General features: G+C 38.7%; 1 protein-coding gene across 1 annotated transcript in view; it reads right to left on the bottom strand.

Annotated features, from left to right (window-relative positions):
* Positions 1 to 22,375, bottom strand: part of GABRR3 (gamma-aminobutyric acid type A receptor subunit rho3) — a gene marked incomplete at its 3' end in the record, with an annotated part of 35,840 nt that extends 13,465 nt beyond the window's left edge. Inside the window, exons 1-6 of the mRNA XM_080803581.1 lie at positions 22,270 to 22,375; positions 15,521 to 15,588; positions 12,923 to 13,146; positions 8,960 to 9,042; positions 7,144 to 7,284; positions 409 to 561 (exon numbers count right to left, since the gene is read on the bottom strand). Coding sequence (XP_080659707.1) covers positions 409 to 561; positions 7,144 to 7,284; positions 8,960 to 9,042; positions 12,923 to 13,146; positions 15,521 to 15,588; positions 22,270 to 22,366 — 766 coding nt within the window. The 5' untranslated portion in view covers positions 22,367 to 22,375. The remainder of the gene's footprint in view (positions 1 to 408; positions 562 to 7,143; positions 7,285 to 8,959; positions 9,043 to 12,922; positions 13,147 to 15,520; positions 15,589 to 22,269) is intronic.
* Positions 22,376 to 22,892: the final 517 nt, after the last annotated feature.

Raw genomic sequence — 22,892 nt, forward strand, 5'->3', positions numbered from 1 at the left:
CATGTATTAAAATACCAATAGTACAGTGTAAGTTAGTTTGAAGGTTCTTTTTTTTAGGATGCAAAGGTTTGTCACACAAAGTGAAGTGGGTTCGGGCAAGGATAAGGAGGTTTCCTTGAAAGTGAGGAGATAGGTTTCTAAAGTGAGGCTGTTTATGCTGTGTAGTTTCATAATTTCACCTTATTGTTTCCCTTTTGGTCAGCTGGTGCAGGCTTCATACCTAATGCCTCAGTTCCCAAGGAAAGAGTCCAATTACAGTTTGCCCCTGAGGTTGTGAAGATAAACGTTGTAACCTGAATGCGTGTCTCTAACCACACCTACTAAACCATGACTCTTTTCCTCTCCATTTTTTTTTTTTTAAATCTTCTGGAACTTTCTCTGATATTAACATTTCACAAAGACACTTACCCAGGGAAACTCTTGCAGGGACAGCTCTCTGGTCAATCCAAAATGAAACCCACGAAAGCATCACCATCAGCATAGCTGGAAAATAGGTTTGCAGCACGAAGAAGAAAATATGCCTCCTTAGCACAAAGTTGATGAAAAGCCTATTGTACCAACCTATGAGAAAAAGCCAGAGTTTTCCTTAGAACAGGTGTCCCAGTGTAAACATCACACTAAGTGAAATCACATGCTTCTTTAAACTCTAAGCTCTAAGGGAACATGGAACTGAACACACTCACCCTTGTTTACCCAGCAGGAGGACAGGGCTTGAGCCTGTCGCTCCATCAGTGTTTGTTGAACTGACCTGTAGTCTGCTTAGTTTTGTGATTCGAAGATTCCCCTTAAATTTCATAGCTGTTATTCAGGAGTGACTGGTAATTATATTTTGTGGAATGGCCTTTAAAAACCTTTCTCCAAAATATATTGTGTTTGCATTGTTTCTGCAAGTGGGCAAGTCTTCAATACATGACTAATGACTGGGGCAATAGCCAATAAACCATTTATTAGCTTTAACGAATGAAAGGGAACATTTTATCTGAAGGAAAAGATTCACAGTAGCTACTGAGTCATTGGATTCCAAGTTGGAATCTAGATAGCAACGGATTCATAATGGGAGTGGGTGAAAGGAATATCTGTAAACGGTATTATTTCAGACACTGGTGGGTACCATTAATTCATCTATAATAAATCTGAAAAAAGTCATCAAATGATGATGTTTCTTTGCTTCTGGTTGGAATTATATAAACTCATGTTGGTAATATCGATTGATTCATGCTGATCAGAAGGAATAATTACGGTCACATCCATACACTTTTTTTCAGGTTTCCTTTTTCACACTGGCTGGAAGGAAGTGTAAAGCCAAAAAAACAAGGACTATAGGTCCTTATAAAGCAAAATCACGAGCATTGCAAAAGGGTTTAGAGAACATTTTGTACCAGTCTCAATAGCAATTTCTTAGGAAACTCAAGATGGCACACTTATTAGATGGATCAGGTCACTATTTAGGCATTCAGCCCAAAACATAAGTCCAGCGAACCCACCCTGAACTGGCAGACTCTCTTCTTAGTATTCTATTCTCAGTTACATGCTGATGACCCTTCTTGTCCCTATCTGTTCTGGAGTTCTCTCTCACCATCAGTTGATATATATATGTTCCAGGAATAGCAAAAAATTTCATTCCCAAGGGAAATAAACGACACATTACATAGTGCATTGTAAAGTCAGAATATACATTATTTTTTGAACTATTCATTGTCTAATATTACCCATGTTACAGTCCTACTCCATTATTGTGTGCAGCTGAGAATTTTGATTATAGCTGTAGAGTGGGATAACAGCCTCCCTGATATTACACTTTCATATAATTATCATGAGATTAAAGGAGATAAGGAAAAGTTGTGGAAGAATTTCATAAAGAAAGACACTGTTAGTTTATATGGTTTTAACTATGAATGAAATTTTGGTAACAGGGTCCTTTCTTTGTTCATAATTTTCTGAATAATAACTTTGTTTTTGTCAACCGAGCAGGAGAAATCCTGTTCTGTTGTGTGGTTCTTCAGGGCAGGGGAGACTAGGGATGGTATTGTGGTTGAAGCTATGGGCCAGGAAGAGCTCTCTCCACCACCAGGAAAGGTGGTGCTGCCTTGAAAAGATGTGGAACCCTCATTTTGGATCGTGTGATAAAGAGTCTGACTCTACTTTTGATATTTGATTTCTTGTATCTCCCAAGCCCTACTTTCCCTCCCCATTCTGTCCCACATCTGGGCAAACCAATAAGAAAGCTGGGTGCTCTCTCTTTTGGCATGCATGGGAAGTTCAAACCATGCAAGGGAGACATCACCTAGCCCCACCCTCTAACCACCATAAAACCCCAAACCAGTCACCCCTCCCCATTTTCTCAAGCCATTTTCAGACCTACTTGGGAGCCTACCCTGCTCTCTCTAGAAAACCGCATAATGTGTGTAATAAATCTCTTTTTTACCCTTTTGCTATGTGTGTGGCATCATCAATTTTGACATCTGAACCACATTTTGGGCGGAACGGCCTATCAGACTCCACCAGGTTGCTGCATGGTAGAAAGAAGAGGAGTTTATGAAAGGGAGAAGAAGGCTAGAGAGTTGGCAGCCAGGAAAATGCAAGAGAGGGGAAGTGACTGAGGAGTCAGTCTCAAGACAATGTTCGAGAAGGTTTTTATATGTGGAGACTGTCACCTTCAATGGCCTGTGACACTAAAGGCCGCATTCTGTTTGGAAAGGATCCTGGTGATGTTGTTGATGAAAACAGTGATGAGCTAATACTAGCTATACTAGCTAATATTTCCTGAGCACTTACCATACGGCAGACAGTATTCAAAGGTATTTATGGCATACAGTATTCTAAATTATTTAAATGTATTAAATCACGTATCTTCACAACTCCATGAGGTAGAGAGTGTTATAAAACCAATTTAAAGATGAAGACATTGAGGCTTAGGGAGACTAAGCAACTTGCCTACATTTCTAGTAAGTGGCAGGGGCGGGATTTGAACTCATGCAGTGCATCTCCAAAACTTGAACTTTTAGCCACTATGTTATGCTGCAATAAAGAGTAATTATCAATGCATTCTTTAGGGGCAGGAGTCATTTTTGTTTTTCTTTGTAAATTTATAGTGCATGATTGTGAGGGACATTGAAAGTCAAGAGAGGGCAGAAGCCCTCCCCTGCTTGTTAATATTCTCAGGAGGTGGTAAAGATGCCAAGGAAAAAGTGGGAACTGATGGTTCAGCTATCAAATGGAAACTAAAGTTGTATAATTATAACTCTATTTCTGGCTCTTCTAACCAGAACCAGAAGTGCAGTTTTTCTGTATAGCTGTATAACCATACAGAGGTTATGGGGGTTGTTATAATGCTAGGATGAAGATAAAATATAAACAGATTATTTCTGATGAAGCTCATATGTTCAAACAGGATACTAATCCAAGAAAAACATTTGGGATTAGGTCTCAAGAGACCATATTTAATAATTCGTGGATAATGTGAGGCAGAACTATCCTATACTTGTAAGCTAAAATAAATTTCTAAGTGTTAATCTTTCTGAAACCTAAGCATCATTGAATAAACACATATATGATTAATAACTTGATATTTGGAGGTACCTGGGTGGTGCAGTTGGTTAAGCATCCCATTCTTGGTTTCAGCTCAGGTCATGATCTCAGGGTTATGAGATCAAGCTCCATGTGGGGTTCCACACTCAGTGAGGAGTCTGCTTAAGACTCTCTCCCTCTCCCTCTGCCCTTCGCACTCCCACTCTTTCTCTCTCAAATAAATAAATAAATAAATAAAATCTTAAAAAAACGATATTTGACTACAACTTCCAAAATGCTTTACTCTTATATTTTTATAGTCTTAAAACACATTTCAATCTTTCTTATTAAAAATGTATATGTTGGGGGCGCCTGGGTGGCTCAGTGGGTTATAAGCCTCTGCCTTCGGCTCAGGTCATGATCCCAGGGTCCTGGGATTGAGCCCCACATTGGACTCTCTGCTTGGTGGGGAGCCTGCTTCCTCCTCTCTCTCTGCCTGCCTCTCTGCTTACTTGTGATCTCCATATGTCAAATAAATAAAATCTTAAAAAAAAAGAAAAAAATGTATATGTTGTAACAATTTAAAAATACAGACATGTTGAAATAAAATTGAAAATATCGCCACTCTATACTCAACTCTCAGAAGTATCAATTGTTAATCTTTCTGGACTTCAAAAACCATATATAAAAATCCTTTAAAAAAAAGATTTTATTTATTTATTTGACAGAAAGAGAGTGAGAGAGAACAAACAGAGGGAGTGGAAGAGGGAGAGGGAGAACAGACTCCTCACAGAGCAGGGAGCATGATGCAGGGCTATATCCCAGGGCCCTGGGCTCAAGACCTGAGCTAAAGGCAAACGTTTAACTGATTGAGCCACCCAGGTTCCCCTACATAATTAAGTTCTTTTTAAAATAACAAATATGAGATTATATATATATTCTTCTATAACATTATTTAAAATTTTTTAAAATTATCATGGATAATTTTCTATCGTGCTATAAAAACCATGTATATTTAAACCTAATTCTTTTCTTTTTAAAATTTTTCTTAGAAATAAAAATGTTTTTTCTAAAAATTGTAACCACACTGGACTGTTGAGAATTTTTAGTGGATTTTAAAACACTTAAAAGCATCTTTCTGAGTTTTACAATATAAGTTTTACGATATAAGTATTCTGTGTGGCTTTAGGTAGACTAAAACATGACTAGAAAAAGAAAAAAATAAGCTAGTGTTGGACCTGTCTGGTAGGGCTTAAAAAGCCTGACTAGGACAAATAAAAAGATGGTGAAGCCAATGGAATGGCATACTGGTGAAATAAGAATTTGGAAATGAAAATTAAACTTTTCTTTTTAAGAGGATGGTTGGGTGTATATTTTGGATAGGTGTGTTTCAAAATCTGAAGAGACATTGTCATTTTATATATGCAGCATATATTCTGTGCAGGAAGCAATACTCTTGAATTTCTATGCTTCCTATATATGACATTGTAATAGCTTCAAACACTGAAGAGACTTAGTCATAGTCTATCATGTGCCAAAGTTATTTCATCATAACAGCAAAATGAAAATAGTTATAAATTATACCTGGTATGTATCATTGTTCATTGAATGCATTCCTTTGTTTAAATATTAATTAAATTTAGGACTCAGAACATTAAAAATCCTGATAAAAATACTCACACAGTTGACCCTTGAATAATGTAGGGGTTAGGAGTGCTGGCCCTGGTGTTGTTGGAAATCTACATAGAAACTTCCAGTCCCCCAAACCTAACTACTAACAGTCTACTGCTGCTTAGAAGCCTCACTAAACATAACAGTTGAGTAAAACATATTTTGTACATTTTATGTACTATGCAGTGTATTTTTATAATAAATTAAGCTAGAGAAAAAAATGTTAAGAAAACCCATAAGGGAGAGAAAATACATGTGCAGAACCATACTGTATCAAAAAAATTCACATTTAAGTGCACTGTGCAGCTCAAACTTGTGTTGTTTGAGGGTCAACTGTATCTATCTATATAGAGAAATACAAAGAGAGAAAACAAAAAGGAGAAGGAAATTTATAAAAATAATAACAGTTTATCTCCGGGAGGTAGGATTACAAAGGCTTTTTCTTTAAACATCTCTGAATTTTTTTCAAATTATTTACCTCTCATGCATTCATTTAGCAATTACCTATTGAGCATCCACTATGTACCAAGGGTATGCAAATGATTAAAACAAATAATATGTGTGTTACTTATATAATTAGACAAGGCCCTAAGCATTATTACAGTTAGTAGCATTACCTGCTGTATCCCAAGCATTATAGACAAATAAGTGAAACAGAGCATTTGTTCTGGATCTAAATGGTTACATAGCTGTTGGTTCTAGAAAGACCTTTACCTTCCCTGTGATGTACATTTTTGATTGCTCTCTTAATGATTCAGGTTTTTAGATAACACTCGGATAACCCTCTCCAGAGTCTAAGGGCAGAATAGAGCACTTCCAGGGAGAAGAGTCAGTAGGTAAAAAGATTCTAGGCAGGACAGCTCTGAAACTCAGTGGCAGCATACATTTTCCAGGCTTCAAAAATATGAAATGGCATTTTATAGGGATTCTTCCTTAAATGACCCAGAATGCTAATAACCAGGGAAGAGGAAGCTACTTCCAACTTTAATCAACAGGCATCAAGTATAATTTAAAAAGTACCAAGAATACATGTTGCCAAATGACAAGTACAACTGTCATAGTGAAGAGTATACAATATAGGCCTGCTATTGAATGGACTTTCTGTGTTTCTGCCTGACTCCCCCAGCCATACTTATTGAGTATATGTGCTGCCGAAGCAAGCATGGAGATATTTATTGAGTATCTATCATGTGCTGTGCCCATTCCAGGTGCTGGGAAGAAATGGTGAACAAGGCAGACAGATTTTGTGCACTCTTTCTAGTCAGGCCCTCAGACAAGAAAGCAGTTAACTAGAGATATATTTTAGGTAGTGTTAAGTGCTGTGAAGACAAATAGAGACAGGGAATAGTGAGGAAGGAGGCCTACCTTAGACACGATGGTTAAGAAAGCACTCTGTGAGATGGTATTTGAACAACACCCTGAATGGGAGGAGGGAGCTGGTCATGAGAAAACTGGGGGAAGATCATTCCAGGCAGAGAGAGGAAAAGGCCGAAGCAGAAGCTGTGTGGGGAGAATGAGATAGGTGTGTGTTTGAGGACAGGCTAGAAGGCCAGTGTGCAGAGAGCGGAGGGGGCGGGTGTAGTGGTGAGGTCAGAGGTAGATCATGTGGGCCTTGTAGGCCATTTGAGAAACTTGAGTTTTGTTGTAAGTGTGGTAGAAACACACTGGAAGGTTTTAAGTAAGAAAGGATTGTGGTCTTTATGTTTTCAAAGATCACTCGGTCTACTGTGTTCAGAGTAGACTGCAGAGGCCAGGCGTGGAAGCAAGGCGTTTATTCAGAGGTGACTGCACAAGGAAGAGAAGTCATGTACTGGAAAGGTGGAGGAGGCTGCCTGTGAAGAAGGAAAGAGGGTGCTGGTCAAACGGGACATGCGTTTGGATTCAGGTCTCTTCACAGGTTGTGGTTCTTTGCAAACAGTAGGTGTTCAGTAAATGCTGATGAACTGTCCACATAATATAAGGCACCTGTGCTGCTGTAGAAAGCGAATCCACTGGATGCACTGAAGTCCTCAATGAAGAACTGAGACAGGGAAATATGCTCATCAGTATTTAGGGACCTGTTTCCCTGTTTCCAGTACAGCATTAGATCCTCTTCATTGTAGGCATCTAAAACAAGAGAATAGTATTCCTGTCACCGGAATCACCGGAATCATGAGGTGCCTGGTCTGGTGACATGTAGATATGGGATCCTGAAAAACGTTTGCTGATAGACTAATTATACCCATACCAAGAAAAGAAAAGAATAATCTCCAAAACTTGGGGCCTAATCACTGGCATAGTGTGGTGGTCTTTCTTGTGCCCACATGTCCTGTTAAAACTCTCCAAATCACTGTTCCCCTCCCTGTGTGCCCTGAGTCCTGTCACACACAGAACCACCTGCTCCAAGTCAGAGGCCTGACCCCAGGCCATCAAGGCCCTCTAGTTTTGTAGCTCTCTTGGATGAAATTCCAAAATGAGCTGAATTCATAAAGAATTTTCTTCTGAAGATGTGATTATACATATATATACACATATATGTATAATCACATCTTCAGAAGAAAAAATATATATATACACACACACACACAATGAAATATTATGTAGTATCAAAAAAACCCCCAAATCTTGCCATTTGCAATGATGTGGATGGAACTAGAGGGTATTATGCTAATCGAAGTAAGTCAATCAGAGAAAGACAATTATCATATGATTTCTCCGATATGCGGAATTTGAGAAACAAGACAGAGGATCATAGGGGAAGGGAGGGAAAAATAAAACACGATGAAACCAGAGAGGGAGACAAACCATAAGAGACTCTTAATCTCAGGAAACAAACTGAGGATTGTTGGAGGGGAGGCGGGTAGAGGGATAGGGTGGCTGGGGGATGGACATTGGGGAGGGTATGTGCTATGGTGAGTGTTCTGAAATGTGTAAACCTGATGATTCACAGACCTGTACCCCTGAAACAAATAACACAGTATATGTTAATTTAAAAAATCCCCTTAGAAAGGCTCATTTAACCTCAGTTTCATTTGCTTTAAGGTACTTAATACCTAGCTGACAAGAAATCTAAAAAGAATGGAGACTGTCACGTGGAGGGATAAGGGGATGAAGAGAGACCAAGGGACAGTTTTTAAAAACGGAATGTGTCAATAAAAAGGAACTTTTCACCAGAAAAAAACAAAAACAAAAATGAATTTTCTTCTGAAATCAAATAGTGTTATAGAAAGCTCCTAATGCATTTGGGGAGGAGCATCCACTGAGATTCCCAGCGTTCTGGCCACATTACGAAAACCTGCAGTCAGCTTTTAAAATGTGGTGTCAAAAACCACTGAGGGCTCAGCACCAGTGATTGACAAGGAGGCAGCTCAGAAGCCCTTTGACAGCTTTGATTAGAGGATCTGTGTCTATAGCTGCCTTTTTTCTAGGGAGCCCATGCACATTTAATGGAAGATTGTGACTTATTTGGGAAAACGAAATCCAGAGCTTTCCAAATTTGGGAGGTATGTCAGTCTATGTTAATAACATTAGCAAGAATATACCCTTTTAGGGAACTTGTTCCTTTATAATCAGGTGGAAACTACAGAATACATACTTATGAAAACATCCTTTCCCTGGGTGTTCTCTTTTGAGAGACAATCTGCATCATCTTTGGTTTAAAAAAAAATAATTATTTTGAATCAATATATTTAACTTATATCAAGATTTGTAAATGCTTGGTAAGTACATGCTTATATACATGCAGATATGTGATGGTATGTTCAGATCATGAGTACTCACTCCATCAGGAAGTAAGACTTACAGCTTTCCAGTTCAAGGGAACAGCTTTGAGTGTCAAGAGGAAACCTGCTGAAATCCATAAGGCACATGGCTGACACAGTTACCCTATAAAAGGAGAGAGAGAACAAAAAGTGCAGATCATGTCACCATATGGCCAAATAAACATGCAATATTGAAGCTCCCTTACTGTGGTGTTTGTTTTGTGTGCCTTTCAAGAATAATGGGAAACAGGCATTGCCATCCTCTATCGAAATAACGTCTAAGGAGACGAACCCAGGAAGGTGTGTGATTTGCCGAAAACACAGGGTTAACGCAGGAATTCCCACCCTAAAGATTGTTTCTGATCTCACTGTCTCCTAGTCCACACCCTCTGTATTATTTGGCTCTGATGTCTTCAGAAAAACATACTTCAAAGGGAGACAACTTTTAAGTAGATTTAAATATTTCTGCTCTTTGGAAGATCCAAACTTTTTTTCTAGTCATAAAGGGCTAGGATGGTGGTAATAAAAACCTATGGGTGAAGGTTTGTCTCACAAAACAAGTTTACTTGAGAAAATTCTTTTTCCAGAAGGAAGGAGAAAGCCTGGAGCATTTTCAGTTATAGATTTATGTGCACAATGCATAATTCAGGTGCCATTAAGGCTTGCATACTGATGAGAATTGTTTTTTCAAATTTTATATTCTCCTAGGTTTTTCTGGCTTTAGGCAGAGGCTGCTATGCTATGATCCTGCCTCAAAGTACGAACTCTGGTATACACAACAGCAGATCAGAGGTTTACAAAAGGCCCCTGAGCAAGTCTGCACAAAACAAAGGCAACAGCTGCTCCTACCCGTGATGCCCCCAAGTTGTTTTTTGTTTTGTTTTGTTTTTAAAGATTTTATTTATTTATTTGAGGGAGAGAGTGTGAGATGGGGTAGGGTCAGAGGGAGAAGCAGACTCCCTGCTGAGCAGGGAGGCCGATGCAGGACTTGATCCTGGGACTCCAGGATCATGACCTGGGCTGAAGGCTGTCGCTTAACCAACTGAGCCACCCAGGTACCCCCGTGCCCCCAAGCTAATCAGAGAAGTTGAGCCAATTTATCTTCAATAGTCATGCAGCAAAATGAAAGCCAAGGAGGTATCTGGATGATGCTGTGTCACAAAACATACTCATTTTTTGTATATTCCTGGTACACCTGACCTTTGAACAATGCAGGGGTTGGGGGAACCAACCTCTGCATAGTTGAAAATCATGTATAACTTTTAACTCCCTAAAAACTGAACTACTAAAGCCTTACTAACAACATAGTCAGTTAACACATATTTTGTATATGTATTTTATATTGTGTTCTTACAGTAAAGCTAGAAAGAAGAAAATATTAAGAAAATCATAGAAGAAAATACATTCACATTACCGTATTGTATTTACAAAAAAAAAAACACATATAAGTAGACATGTACAGAAGGGACCTGTGAAATCTTTGAGTCTACCTCCTTCATAGTAGATATGAATAAGTTAACAACCACAGTGGTTAAATAAGTGGTGGTAAAGAAAAAACTACTCATGACCCTTGTTCAAGAACAGTAAGGGAGATTTTATTTAGGGGGACTACTGTAATTTGGTTTATTAACAAGGGTGAGAGGAGTGGGGCCAACTCCAAATACAACAAGGAAAAGTAGAAATTATAGCCAAGGAGCAGGGTTATAGCCAGGGTCAATGAAAAGAAACATTACTCAGAGGAAACATCACAGGTAGTTTGTGGGGGTGGGGAGTTCTGGCTAAAAGGTCCTAACAGGATTCTTGCTAATGGCAGGCCAGGGTGATCAGACATCACCTGGGGTGGTGGAAGATGAGGAATCTGATCAGATTTGGAGGGTGATCAGATATTGTGGATGGAAGATTTTGGCTGAATGCACTTAGAGAGACAAACACAGAAGCTCAAAAGTCAGGGATTAAGTGAGAAGAAAGTTCAGAGGAGCCCAGCAGAGTTTGGCCAAAGAGAGAAGCTTTGTCAGTCGATGGTGTCAGAACAAAGCCTGGAACCAGGTAACCTAGCTCCAGGCTTGGACTGGCTGTGCTGTCAAATAGAATAACTGTGTGGGCAACAATTTTGAGTCCTTCTATGTTTGGGGATTCCCCAAGACCACCCTCCGGTTCCATGATTTGCTAGGAGCACTCACAGAACTCATTAAAGCTGTTACAATGAGAAAGACATAGATAAAAATCAACAATGGAAAAGGCACAGAGAACAGGATCCAGTAGAGACCATAGGAAGTTTCCAGCTGTCCAGTTCTAGTGGAGTTATGTGGGCAGTGCTACTGTCCCAACAGTGCGGTACTGCCAGTGGGGTACTGCCAACCAGGGAAGTTACCTGAGCCCTGAGGTCCAAAGTATTAATTGAGAGTTGGTTCCATAGGTCTAGCTGAACTTGGTCTCCAGCTGGTCCAGAGGTCAAGGTGATACCAGGTAGCTCAAAACCTCCTCCATAAATCCTGTTGTTAGCATAGACTGTCTGCTATGGCCCAAAGCCTCAGGGTCAAAAAGATCCTCTTACCAGGCAGGATATTTCAAGGGCTTGGAGATTGAGCCAGAAATCATTATTTGGAATGTGCAGGGTAAGGACAATCTACTAGAGTTAATTCTTTCATCACAACAATTACTTTTAAAAAGTTAAAAGTTTTTAACAGTTGATTCCATGGCCAGATGCTGCCATTCTGCTCCTGATTCCTAGTGAGGCCTGACTCCAGTACGTATTCGAGTCCCAAGGTACTCCTGACTTAAAAGTTCTATCAAAAGTAATACTGTCCTTTCATTGCATTTTTTAAAAACATTGACAGCAATATGGCAACAGCATCTTTGTCCTAAAGTGAGCACGGTGTTTTTGGCGAACAAAAAGAATCTGTATTAATTTTCTATTGCCACTGTAAAAAACTACCACAAACTTGGTGACTTAAAACAACAGAAATTTATCCTCTTGCAGTTCTGGAGGACAGAAGTCTGAAATTCGTATCACTATGCTAAAATTAAGGTGTCAGAAAGGCTCTGCTCCTCCAGAAGCTCTCAGGGACAAATCCATTCCTTGGTTTTTACAGCTTCCAGCAGCTGCTGGCAGACCTGTGCTAGTGGTTTTATCATTCCAATCTCTGTCTTAATGGTCACGTTGCCTTTCATGAACAAAGAGGCTTATGATTGATTGATAGCCTTTGGGTCCCAACCAATTGATCCAGGATAATTTTCCTATCTCAAGATCCTTAACTTAATCACATCTGCAAAGATTTTTTTTTTCCCCCCAAATAAAGTAATTTTCACACGTTCCAAGGACCAGGATGTGGAATCCGTTGGGGAGCCATTTTTTTTTTTTTTCTTCAGAGTCTTGCTAGAGACTTTCTGGGATTTCTAAGACATGAAAAACATTGAATTACTTGGATTTACTAGACATTTTTAGAATTACCAATGATAAGCTATTCAGTATGTACAGGATCATTAGGCTAAAAGAACATATTGTGAATTAAAGATGGAGGGCTGTTATAGCATAGTGTCAGAAAACAATGTTTTGAATTAAAAAAATGAAAAGGGAGTAAACAAATGCACAGTAATTTGAATGACGATTATACCTTCTTGTAAAAAATGAAGGAGAGAATTAAGAAAACTATTTAATTAATCCAAGGTTCTAAGACTGCTTGGTCATGTTCAGTTGATAAAAAAGAAAAGCAATTTTGTGCACCTATAAAACTGTGGGCCAGACTTTTAGGGATTTCCATAATTCAGCTCCACTCTGTCCACCCTTATTTTCTATTATTCTCCAACGATATGCTGAGTCAAGTAGAAAACTAGCCTTTAAAACGTGAAAGTTAGAACAAGGAAAAATCACATTTTCTGCTTGTGTCCCAATCTTCAACATGACTAAACAAACAGTAATACTGTGAGTTTAGTCAGAAGTGAGAACCACTAAGCTTTGGTGTAGACAACCCTGGAAGCCAAAGAAGGTACAGAGCCCACCTTACCTGAGACTGAAGAGGACATTTCCATCAGGGTATACGCGCAGCATTATGTTCTCCACAGTTGTATCATGAATGAAGGATCTTTTAGAATGGACAAAAAAGATGTCAGGCACCCAAATCTTTTTGATCAATCTATGATCAAAGGTCATGCTTTTGTTTGTTGTGCTAGGAAAGGAGAGCCTCTCATCTTTCCAGTAATGTCTGAGATAAAAAGTCATTGTAAAGTCCTAGGCAGAGAGAAAAAGAGACAAGTCAAAGCCAGTAGGACTATGGTTCAGGATGATCAATTAATACCATTAGTCCTAGACTGATTGGCATGGGTATTAATGACCTATAAAGTGAATGGCTTATATTGTATTTTCAGGTAGATTTAGGATGAAGCCAGTGAGCTTGAACTGCAAAGCCTCTCCTTCACCTAGAATCTGGTGAATATTGGTTTTCTAGGAACCATAGAGAATTCAAGTTGGGGAAGGGAAGCCAGGTTATAACTAGGAAATATTTCTATGTAAGCACTGGTAAATCACCTAAAGAGATCTTGGAAGTAAAGGGTTTGGAACTACATGGACCAGTATTTTATTTTGACTTATTGTTTCTTTGTAAATAAACATTTACCTTTATAATGATTTCTGTATCTATAAATTCATATATATATATATATATATATTTTTTTTTTTTGTTAAAGAAGCCCTGACTTCAAGTTGAATAAACTACAGTCCCACAAAAATGGATACAGCATTTATTAGAGTTGTTCATAGGAAGCATGCTGTCAGAGATCCTGAGATGGAGACAACGATTTTCCTCAGCTTGAGAGAGAGAGAAAGAATACCAAGAAATGGTGGTTCTCAAAATCTAGTGTGCAAAAGACTTACCTGTGAATCTGTTAAAACAGCACATTCCCCAGAAGCTAGTATTCTGAGATTCTGACCCAAAATGGCTCAGGGAACTGGATTGTTAGTGTGTAACCCAATTGTGAAGTGATAAAGATGGTGGATGGGCAGAGCAATATTAGCATTATTTTATTAGGAAAAAAAAAATGATTGGTCAATACTTTGAGCTTTGTTTGGCTCTCAGATGCTACATTTAACATCTTGTTTGTTTGAACAAAAACTCACCCAGCTACATCCAAGTCATTGGGTGTGGATGATGATGATGTGTTTCACCTTGCACAACTGTTTACTTCTTACTAACATTTATTTCCCAACAATACTCAAATTATTCTTGAACTAGCACATGAGACAGAACTTTGACGTTTATTATATAAGTGAAAGACAAAACTCAGTAAACTACAAATAAGTCACCAATTAATGATGAGCTTTTTTTTTTTAAGGTTCAGAATAGAGGTACATTGTATTACTGCTCTAGGTTAATCTGGGAACACCAGCCATGTGTAATTTTGAATTAGGGTGAGAGCAAATAAATAGAATGATTCATTCATTCCCATTAACACTGCTCTACAGGGAGTTGTGTGGGTTACTGCATGGATTGCTTTAGTAAGCATATATTTAGAATTAGGTGCTCAATCTGATCTGAGCTTAGGTAGTCAAATAGCAGACATTGGTACATTTCAGGGACACATCAACACCACCACTAGTGGGCACCATTACGAGAAATCAGGCTGAACACCATGTTGAGAGGAGAGTGGGGTAAAACTTCAAGGAACTGAAAGTGAATTCAGGGTGGGAAGATGAGAAATGAGAAGAAAAAGAAGCCAACACTGGGGGCCACTGATAATCAGAAAGCATTTTCACTTTGGGCATGGCGAATCCAGTGCCATTTTAGCTGATACTGAGTCCCATAGCTCATCTTATTCAGGAGAGAAGGATGAGGCCTAGTTTTAGGGGCACTGGGGTAAAGACAATGAGATTTTAGATGCAGACTGCATCATTTGGGGATAATTTAGAGATTATGCCAGGGAAGAGGAAAACAGTACTTGTTCCTGGAGTACAACAGACTCAAGAAAATGTCGGTAGAAGCTGGTTTTGGTCAGGGAAGAGCCAAAACTTTCTAAACAAGGCATTTTTGAGTAGTGAGTACTATTGGTGTTATTCCCTTTAGAAGGAAGGTGGTCAAAATGAAGGAAGTTTCACAGTGAAACTTGAAATAAATATTGAATTCGATAATGATAAGAACTAGAAGAACATTAACTGAAGTTCAAAACAAATAAATCATAGAAAGTTTGTTTAGAATTTGCTGGAATTTTTATATGTTCTATAATTTTTCATTCAGTTAACATTTGGATGGCAATGACTAGTTGCAGGAATCACTATAAATAAAAATGTTAAGTACATATATAAAAAGATTACTGATCTTCCAATTTAATTGATTTATATTTTCTAGGTCTGGTTTCCTGAAGAGATTTCCTACTTTATTTTTTTTTTTTACATTTTATCTTTAACTGTAGTATTTGTATATGAGAAAAGTAACATATAAAATCTAAATTTAAAGCAGAAAGAAGTGAATAGAGAGCAAAGTAACTTCAACTCTATGAAAAAATACATATTAGTAATATACATAACTAAATTGGTTTATTAAAACACCAGTGATTTTGACACTATTCTCTATCGTTTCAGGAAAAGACCAATATCTTATAGAGAAACTTACCATGTTAACCTCTGAAATGCTGTCAATGCTTTCAACCTGGACATCTATACCTACTGGCACTGGAGACCCTTCAGAAAGAAGAATGAATGATATATTGAGAAATCATTAAAATTATTTTGGTAACATTCAAAGCAGAGAGAGAACAATGTTGTAAGTGAATTAATTAAAAAAATTTAACAGTAAATTTCTCCACTATCTATTGATATATTATTAGATAGTCCATTACAATAAAAAGGCACATATGTAAACAAATGTTATTTCAATAAGTATTGCACAATTGCTTAGAAACAACTCAATATTTTCCTTCTTATAGTATACTTAGAGTATAGAAGTAGTAGGTTCAATTTTTGTTTTTTGTTCTAGTTGTTTTAGCTAGTAGCGATTCAAAACAGAACAATGTTTCAAAACCGTGCCCAAGAGTATATAGAATTATGTATTCTCGATTGTAAGGATCGTATTTTATAACCAGGGACCGGAGTAGTCGTGGAGTTCATGACTCTGAAAAATGTTGGAGCCTTTTCTCCCTTGCCAGAAAATCAGCTTCTTTCATTTGGGCAGGGCGTGGCAGGCTAGACAACAGATGGTAGATAGAACAGTGCTAAGCACGGATGCCACACATTCACAATCGTCTCTTTGCAGGACGTCGGTAATCATAATCTGCAGTTGGGAGGAAGCAAACATCCTTAGAAATGTGTTTGATGAGAATGTACTGGAAGTCAGAATTGGAGAAAACTCAGACAAGTGCCAAGATTTGTTTGAAGTTGGGTCTCAATGAATCCAGTTCATGGGTCCCGAGAACATGGATGACAATGCCATAAGAGAATCTAGACCAGACAGAGACCAAGATACTTCCTTGCTACACCTCACCAAGGGTTTCATCAGTTCCTGTGTGAGGGTAAACCGATGATGATAACTTTTATCTTTAGTACCGTGCACAGAATTTGTATATATATGTTAAATAATTTATATGTTTATACATGTAGTCTTCACGGATAAGAATTTAATTCTGTAGAATTCTGAATTTTAAAAAATGCTTTCAACTATTTTTGAAGAAACAGACATCTTGCCTAGGTGGATCCCAGGTGGCTATTTTAGTCAAGATTCTAAGATTGAGATGGTTGGTCTAGAAAACTTGCTCCTTGAGGTTAACTAATGTCTGGATTTGTGATATGTGACATATATGTGCCTATCATTCAACAAAGTGCCTCATGATTGCGTTTTAAGTGCGCAACACATGGCACGCCTGGGTGGGTCAATTATTTCAGTGGCTGCCTTTGGCTCAGGTCATGATCTCAGTGTCCCGGGATCCAGTTCTGAATCTGGTTCCTCGCTCATCGGGGGAGTCTGCTTCTCCCTCTGCCTGCTGCTTCCCCTGCTTGAGAGCCCTCACTCTCTCTGTCAAATAAATAAATAAGATCTTCTTAAAAAACAGATAAAAAATAAATGCGCAACACATTATAAAATAAGATATGCCTCACCAGTCCCTGTTCACCATTTAGGATTCCCCTCATTAATTGGCTGAAGTTACCATCACTTTATCAAGACAGATTTCCTTTTATGTTCCGTAATATGCCCTCACATCATTACTTACAGGTGTTCCAGCTGGAGAGGGCCTGGGCTTGTCACCCAACTACATTTCTCACTCTGGGCTTCAGGAACACTTTGCTTGCATCTTAACCACCAACGACTTCCTGCAGTATTAGATCAATTACTTTCTATACATTAATTATGAAAATTCTATTTAAGAATTGTTTAATAATAATTATGGTTATGCATTAACTTGGGAACTCTTTGGGATCACTCTATTACATACTGAGTTCAGCTCTGATGCTTTTGTCTTGTTTACTTTTTTCTTTAATTAGTAGAGATATCAAAATAGAAATTCATGGCCTTTCAGAATTGCTTCAGGATGAGTAAATATTCCCATTAACTCCAATAGTCCAAGGGACTGAAAGGCTTGGTGAAATTTTAGAGAGGTAACAGAAATGTCCTGGTTAAAATTCTGGCATTAGAGTCACAGAGTAGGGTTTGAACCCAGCTCTACCACTCATCCGTGATCCAGGGTAAGTGACATTTCTAAGCTTCGTTTCCTCACCTATAAAATCCTAGTAGCAGTACTCACCGTGGAGACTTATTTGAGGACTAGAAATAATACACAGTTAGTAAACTTAATTGGTGCTCCATAAGTGGTACGAAATAAATGTTACTGCTATTGCAATTCAGCAAAAATGCAAACCTGTTCATAGGATTGCAAGCTACTAGTCCCAATCCTGCACTCAAACGTTTAGATAATCAGTCCACTCCTGACGAGAAAATGATTCAGAGCTCCTCACAGAGCACTTATTTTATGACAAAACCTGCGAACAATTTGCATGTAGAGTCTTGTGACTTGTAAGCAGAGCCCAATTGCTAATGACTGTTCCTGCAAGGCTGGGGAAGTCATAAAGTCACCACTCACGGAGATATTCACGCCACCACTGGAAAGCACTAGACCCTCAGGGTTGTTGAAAGACTGGTCTGGGGTAAAGAGTGGGGCAAAAACATGGTCTGTCTATCAGGAACGGATTCCTGGAAACGTTATTGATTTCTTTCTTCATCCATTCAATTCTATTCTTAGGGGAATGAGCGCTTCCGTTTTGAAGAAAAGTGTTTGCCCTCAGATGCCATCTGACTTCATTTTTGGCTCCTCTGGACTTCATGCCCAAGTGTACCTTACTTTAGGGTCTAGGCATCTATATATTCTCAAGGACAGTGTGAGGGGGAGGGCCATGTAAAAGCAAGATGTAAAATTACAGAATTTTGGAGCTGGCTATAGTTCCAAATACCATTCTTTTTACAGATAAGGACCTGAGTCTCAAAGAGAGGGTAGTAATGAAGCGGATGGATTAAAAATCATGGAATTTCTAGCTACTAAACCTGAGTTAAAGCCAAAACTTCCATAAATCCTTTAATTTCCCCAAGTCTCAGTTTGCTTATCTGTAAAATAGGGGAAATAAATCTATGGTGCTTACCTAATAGCCTTGCTGTGAGACTAAATGTTCAAACATCTTACCGACCAAACTGTCCAGCATTGGTTGGATCAGTAATGCGTAGAACACCACCAACAATAACAATTTCACAAATACTCACATTAATTCCATATATAAAGCATTTGGAAAATAGTGAAAATAAGGAAACATTAGCCATTATCATTATGTGTTAATTTCCCAGGATCAATATGTAGGTAGTAGCACACACATTTGTAGTCTTTTTTATATACATAAAGATAGACCATCAGTCTATTTTTATGCATGCTGGGATAAAGATTGTTAAATAACAGTCATATATCTTATGTGTATAGTGCACTTAAAATACATGATACAATATATTATCTCATACTATCATTACAGCTGTTTGTTAGGTAGGTAGGTAGAACCTATGTTAGCTCCATCTGACTTATGACGTAACTCACTCGGAGATGTTAGCAGCCTTGCCTGAAACCCAAGGCTAGTTAATGAAGGAACACAGCCAGGTCCCTCTGGCTCCCAGACTAGCCCTTGTGCTTGACAAACATAGATTCCATGCGCGGCTTTCACAACGTTAGGTTTTGTCTTGACTCAGGAACCAGGATCTAGACGCTCAATTGATTTCATTTTAAAGAAACAAAGAAATCATCATCTCTAAGACTGAAACCAAAAGCCCTCGGTGATGAGAGATGTAAAGGGTAGGAAAAACATAAAGAAAATGAGCTGCAATTTATAACCCAAGTTAAACAAAAAGTTCCCCTAAATTTATATCCTCCTGTTTCCACATAATGAGTCAATTAATCTTCTAATGCTTTATAAAAGTAAAAAACACTGCAGTAGCAGCTGGTTTTAATGTTAAAGCTAATTAGGAAAACACATTAAGGCAGGAGAAGTGCTGAAGTTACATTTAGCTCAAGAGGAAAGAAGTATGTGCGTGTGTTTATATTATGGACAAGTATAAAGAAGAAGATAAATTAAGCCTGGCTTGTATCTCCTGCAGCCTGATTTCCTGGGAAGGCAGCTTTAAGAGAACAGTGGGTCACTGGTAGAAGAAGCTGTTCTGACCAAGACAAGATATGGTTAAGGACTGTTTTTCACGGAACTACCAGGCTGACAATTCTGCCTGAATTTATGGATTTTTCTGCCTGAGCTGACTGAACACATAAGACATTTGGACACCATTTAGCCCCAGTCCATGATTGTCAGAAAAATTTCTTCATTGTGGGATGATTTGCCACCTGCCACCAAGTAGCACGTTTCAATTGCATTTTTAATAACCCCACAATGTAGCCTCAGGAAAAATAATTGTTTTTTAATAAAGCATTCTCACTCAAAATAAAATCTTAACATGTATCCCGAACAGATCAAAAGAAGTGGAAATTTAAGGTCAGTTTTATGTTTTTCTGGGGGACCGGGATGATCTAGGGAAGGGAGAATGAAGATTTAAGTGTTTTAAGGTAAGAGCAGAAAGTCCTCCCTCAGTCATCTGCTCCAGTGTCTCTCAAATTGTAAAGTGGATTCAAATCACCTGGGGATCTTATTAAAATGCAGATTTTGATTCAGAAAGCCTGAGCGGGGCCTGAGCGTCTGTATTTTTAACTAACTCCCAGGTGATTCTGCTGCCAGTCCTTGAACTACATTGAGTGATAAAGCCTTTCTAGAGTGCTTGTTTCAAGGTCCAAATTCAAGGACAGCCATTTTTCTCTCAATCTTTCTGGCTTTCAGTGGTCTCAGATAGACCCACAGAACCCTTTCTTCTAAGATAGGAATTCATTTAATTGAGGAACCTAAAGTGACAGGAATTAAGGCGGTTTTTTGTACTGGTGTTGAAGAGCGTACATCATTTTGAGCTTCTAATTGCTCTTCAGGGAAGGCCAGGTCCAAGTCATTTCTGTGAGACTGGCGCCCTCTAGTGCCTGAAAGGCCCACGGCGGGGCAAGTTTATCTTTGTAACATCTTCTCCAGCTAAAAGTTGGTAGGAGAGACTTTACAAACTTTTTATAGAATCGTGGACACCAAGGTACAGAATAATTGCGTGATGGCTGTAGAGTATATGATCCAAACTTTGGACAAACTTTCGTTGGGGGAAAGAAACGGTCTGTTGGGAATGGTAGCTGAGGGCTCAGGCATTTTGGGGAGAATTCCAGTAAGGAAGACATGTCTGAGGAGCAGTGATGTTGAAGAAAACAAGATAAAGGAGAAGTTCCGGAAGTAAAACACAAACACATCTTTAAACCTGATTATTGCGAGGCTTCTAAAATCTTAAATTAAGTTCAATAAGTGTTAGAAATACTCTGGAAAACCACAAAATGAAACGCCCCAGCATTTAATCTGATGCTGAGAATCTAATTCAGCAATTATCAAATGTGATTCTCAGACCCGCTGTATCAGCATCACCCTGGAATTGATTAGAAAAGCACATTGTTGGCTCCACCCAGATCTGGGAATTGCCACCTGGGTGTGGGGGTGGGGCTCTGCAATCTGTTGTTAAGAACCCCTCGGTGACTTTGATGCTTGTTAATGTTTTAGTCAAGAACCTAATAAAATCAAAGCCAGACCCTCAGAATTGCAACCCAATGGATTCCACGAAATTAAAAAACAACAAACATCCCTCAACATCACAACTTCCTAACCTGCTGTTTTATTTTATCTGCTAACAAGCGAGTTCTCTGAGGTACCTACATGCCTGCTGTGCTTCCCTCGGTCCTAACCACAAGATAGCCAGTGCCACGGGTGTTACCTTACTCTGAAAACTTAAAGTATGAGTTGTTTATGAAAAAGCTGCACCTGTCCTATAGCTGAGCGCCCCCCCTCCCCTTCCTCAGCCTCACAATCACTTCTGCTATAGCCACACCTAGTATTATGGAAAGTTGTTAGCTCAGGCATGGTGGGAGTGGAGACTTAGGTCAATTTCAGAAGTGTCAGGATGGATTTAGCAGTAAGGCGGAGAGTTCAGATTCACGGCTTGATTCCACCACATCCTGTGGGTCTCTGGAAAACTTGGTACCCCCAGGGATACAACTGGATTCACGTTAAGCAATCTGAGGGCAGGAAAGACTTTGTTCCAAGTATGTCCTTTCATGGACTCCTTCAGTCCTGCTTACCTGCCCTTGCATCTTGATTGCACCACATATTGGTTTTTCCATGGCTTTGGGCAAATCTCCTAACCTCTCTACGCCCCAGTTTCCACACTGTATTAGGGATCATGATGGTGCCTACTCACGAGGCACTGGGAAGATGGAATAAGCTAGGGCATTAACAGGCTCAGTCCAGTGCCTGACACTCCAACATTCTGGAAGGTGCTGGAAGTAATAAAAAGAAAAATCTGAACGGAGGTTTTCATAGGAAGCCATGGCATTTAGTGTGTTAGTCCTTTCACCAAAGCCAGGCATTCCAGCTCATAAAGTTATTCAATAAGATATTATGGCTATCATCACAGAATCTAATTTATAGGTTTTAGTTGAAGAATAAGTTGCTGTATAGGCATGATCTACCCATTCACTATTTACCAAACACACACTATTTATAATTAGTAAATAGTATGGATACTTACTAGAGATATTTATCTATCTTTTTTTGATCAATTTAAAATTTATCAGTTGTTCTCATTCAAGAGAATATCATTGTTGTTTTTTTTTTTTAATTGATGGTCTTGTGTTTTGGTTTTAATTGCTTCAAATTTTCTACTTCATTTTCACAGTGCAAGGGATTGAGGCATAAGAGTTTTGTGAAGATAATACTCACCTCCAAACCCAGGTCTCATTGCAAAGTCGTGTTCCTCTATATGGAGAAGTTGCTCGTATTGCAGGAGCCATGCTTTGGTACTGTCATCTTTCCTCATTCTGGCTTCTTGTTTGCTATCCCTACAAAAGGGGGAAAATACTTTTGAGATATACATGTTCTGGGTAATTTAATTTAGATTAGCCTTCTGCATTCAACTTGGTATCTTCTGAAATATAACCATTAAAGCTCATTTTCTCAGCTTATACTACAAATAACTAAAGAGCTGCCAACATTTACTCTTTATTTATATAATTGTGGGCAGGTAAGGTAACCCAAAATTTGGAGCAACTTAGGTGATAAACCAAGTCTGGATGTAAAGCACTGGAAGGTAATGTTTCTCAGAATATAGGTTTTTAGACCAGGAAAACCTTGTCACTACCACCTTGGATCCACGCATCCCACCCCAGATCACTTAAACCAGAACCCAAGGAAACAGGGTCTAGGAACCTGCATTAAACATGTTACTTAAGTGATTCTTGGGGTCACGAAAGTCAAACGACTTCTGCACTAAGACAATAAAACAAAAACAAAGATAAAAACAAAAAACACTGCAAAATTGTAAACTGATGAAAATAATGTTTTAC

Source organism: Martes martes, assembly GCF_963455335.1.
Source record: "Martes martes genome assembly, chromosome: 1".
Lineage (NCBI taxonomy): Eukaryota > Metazoa > Chordata > Mammalia > Carnivora > Mustelidae > Martes > Martes martes.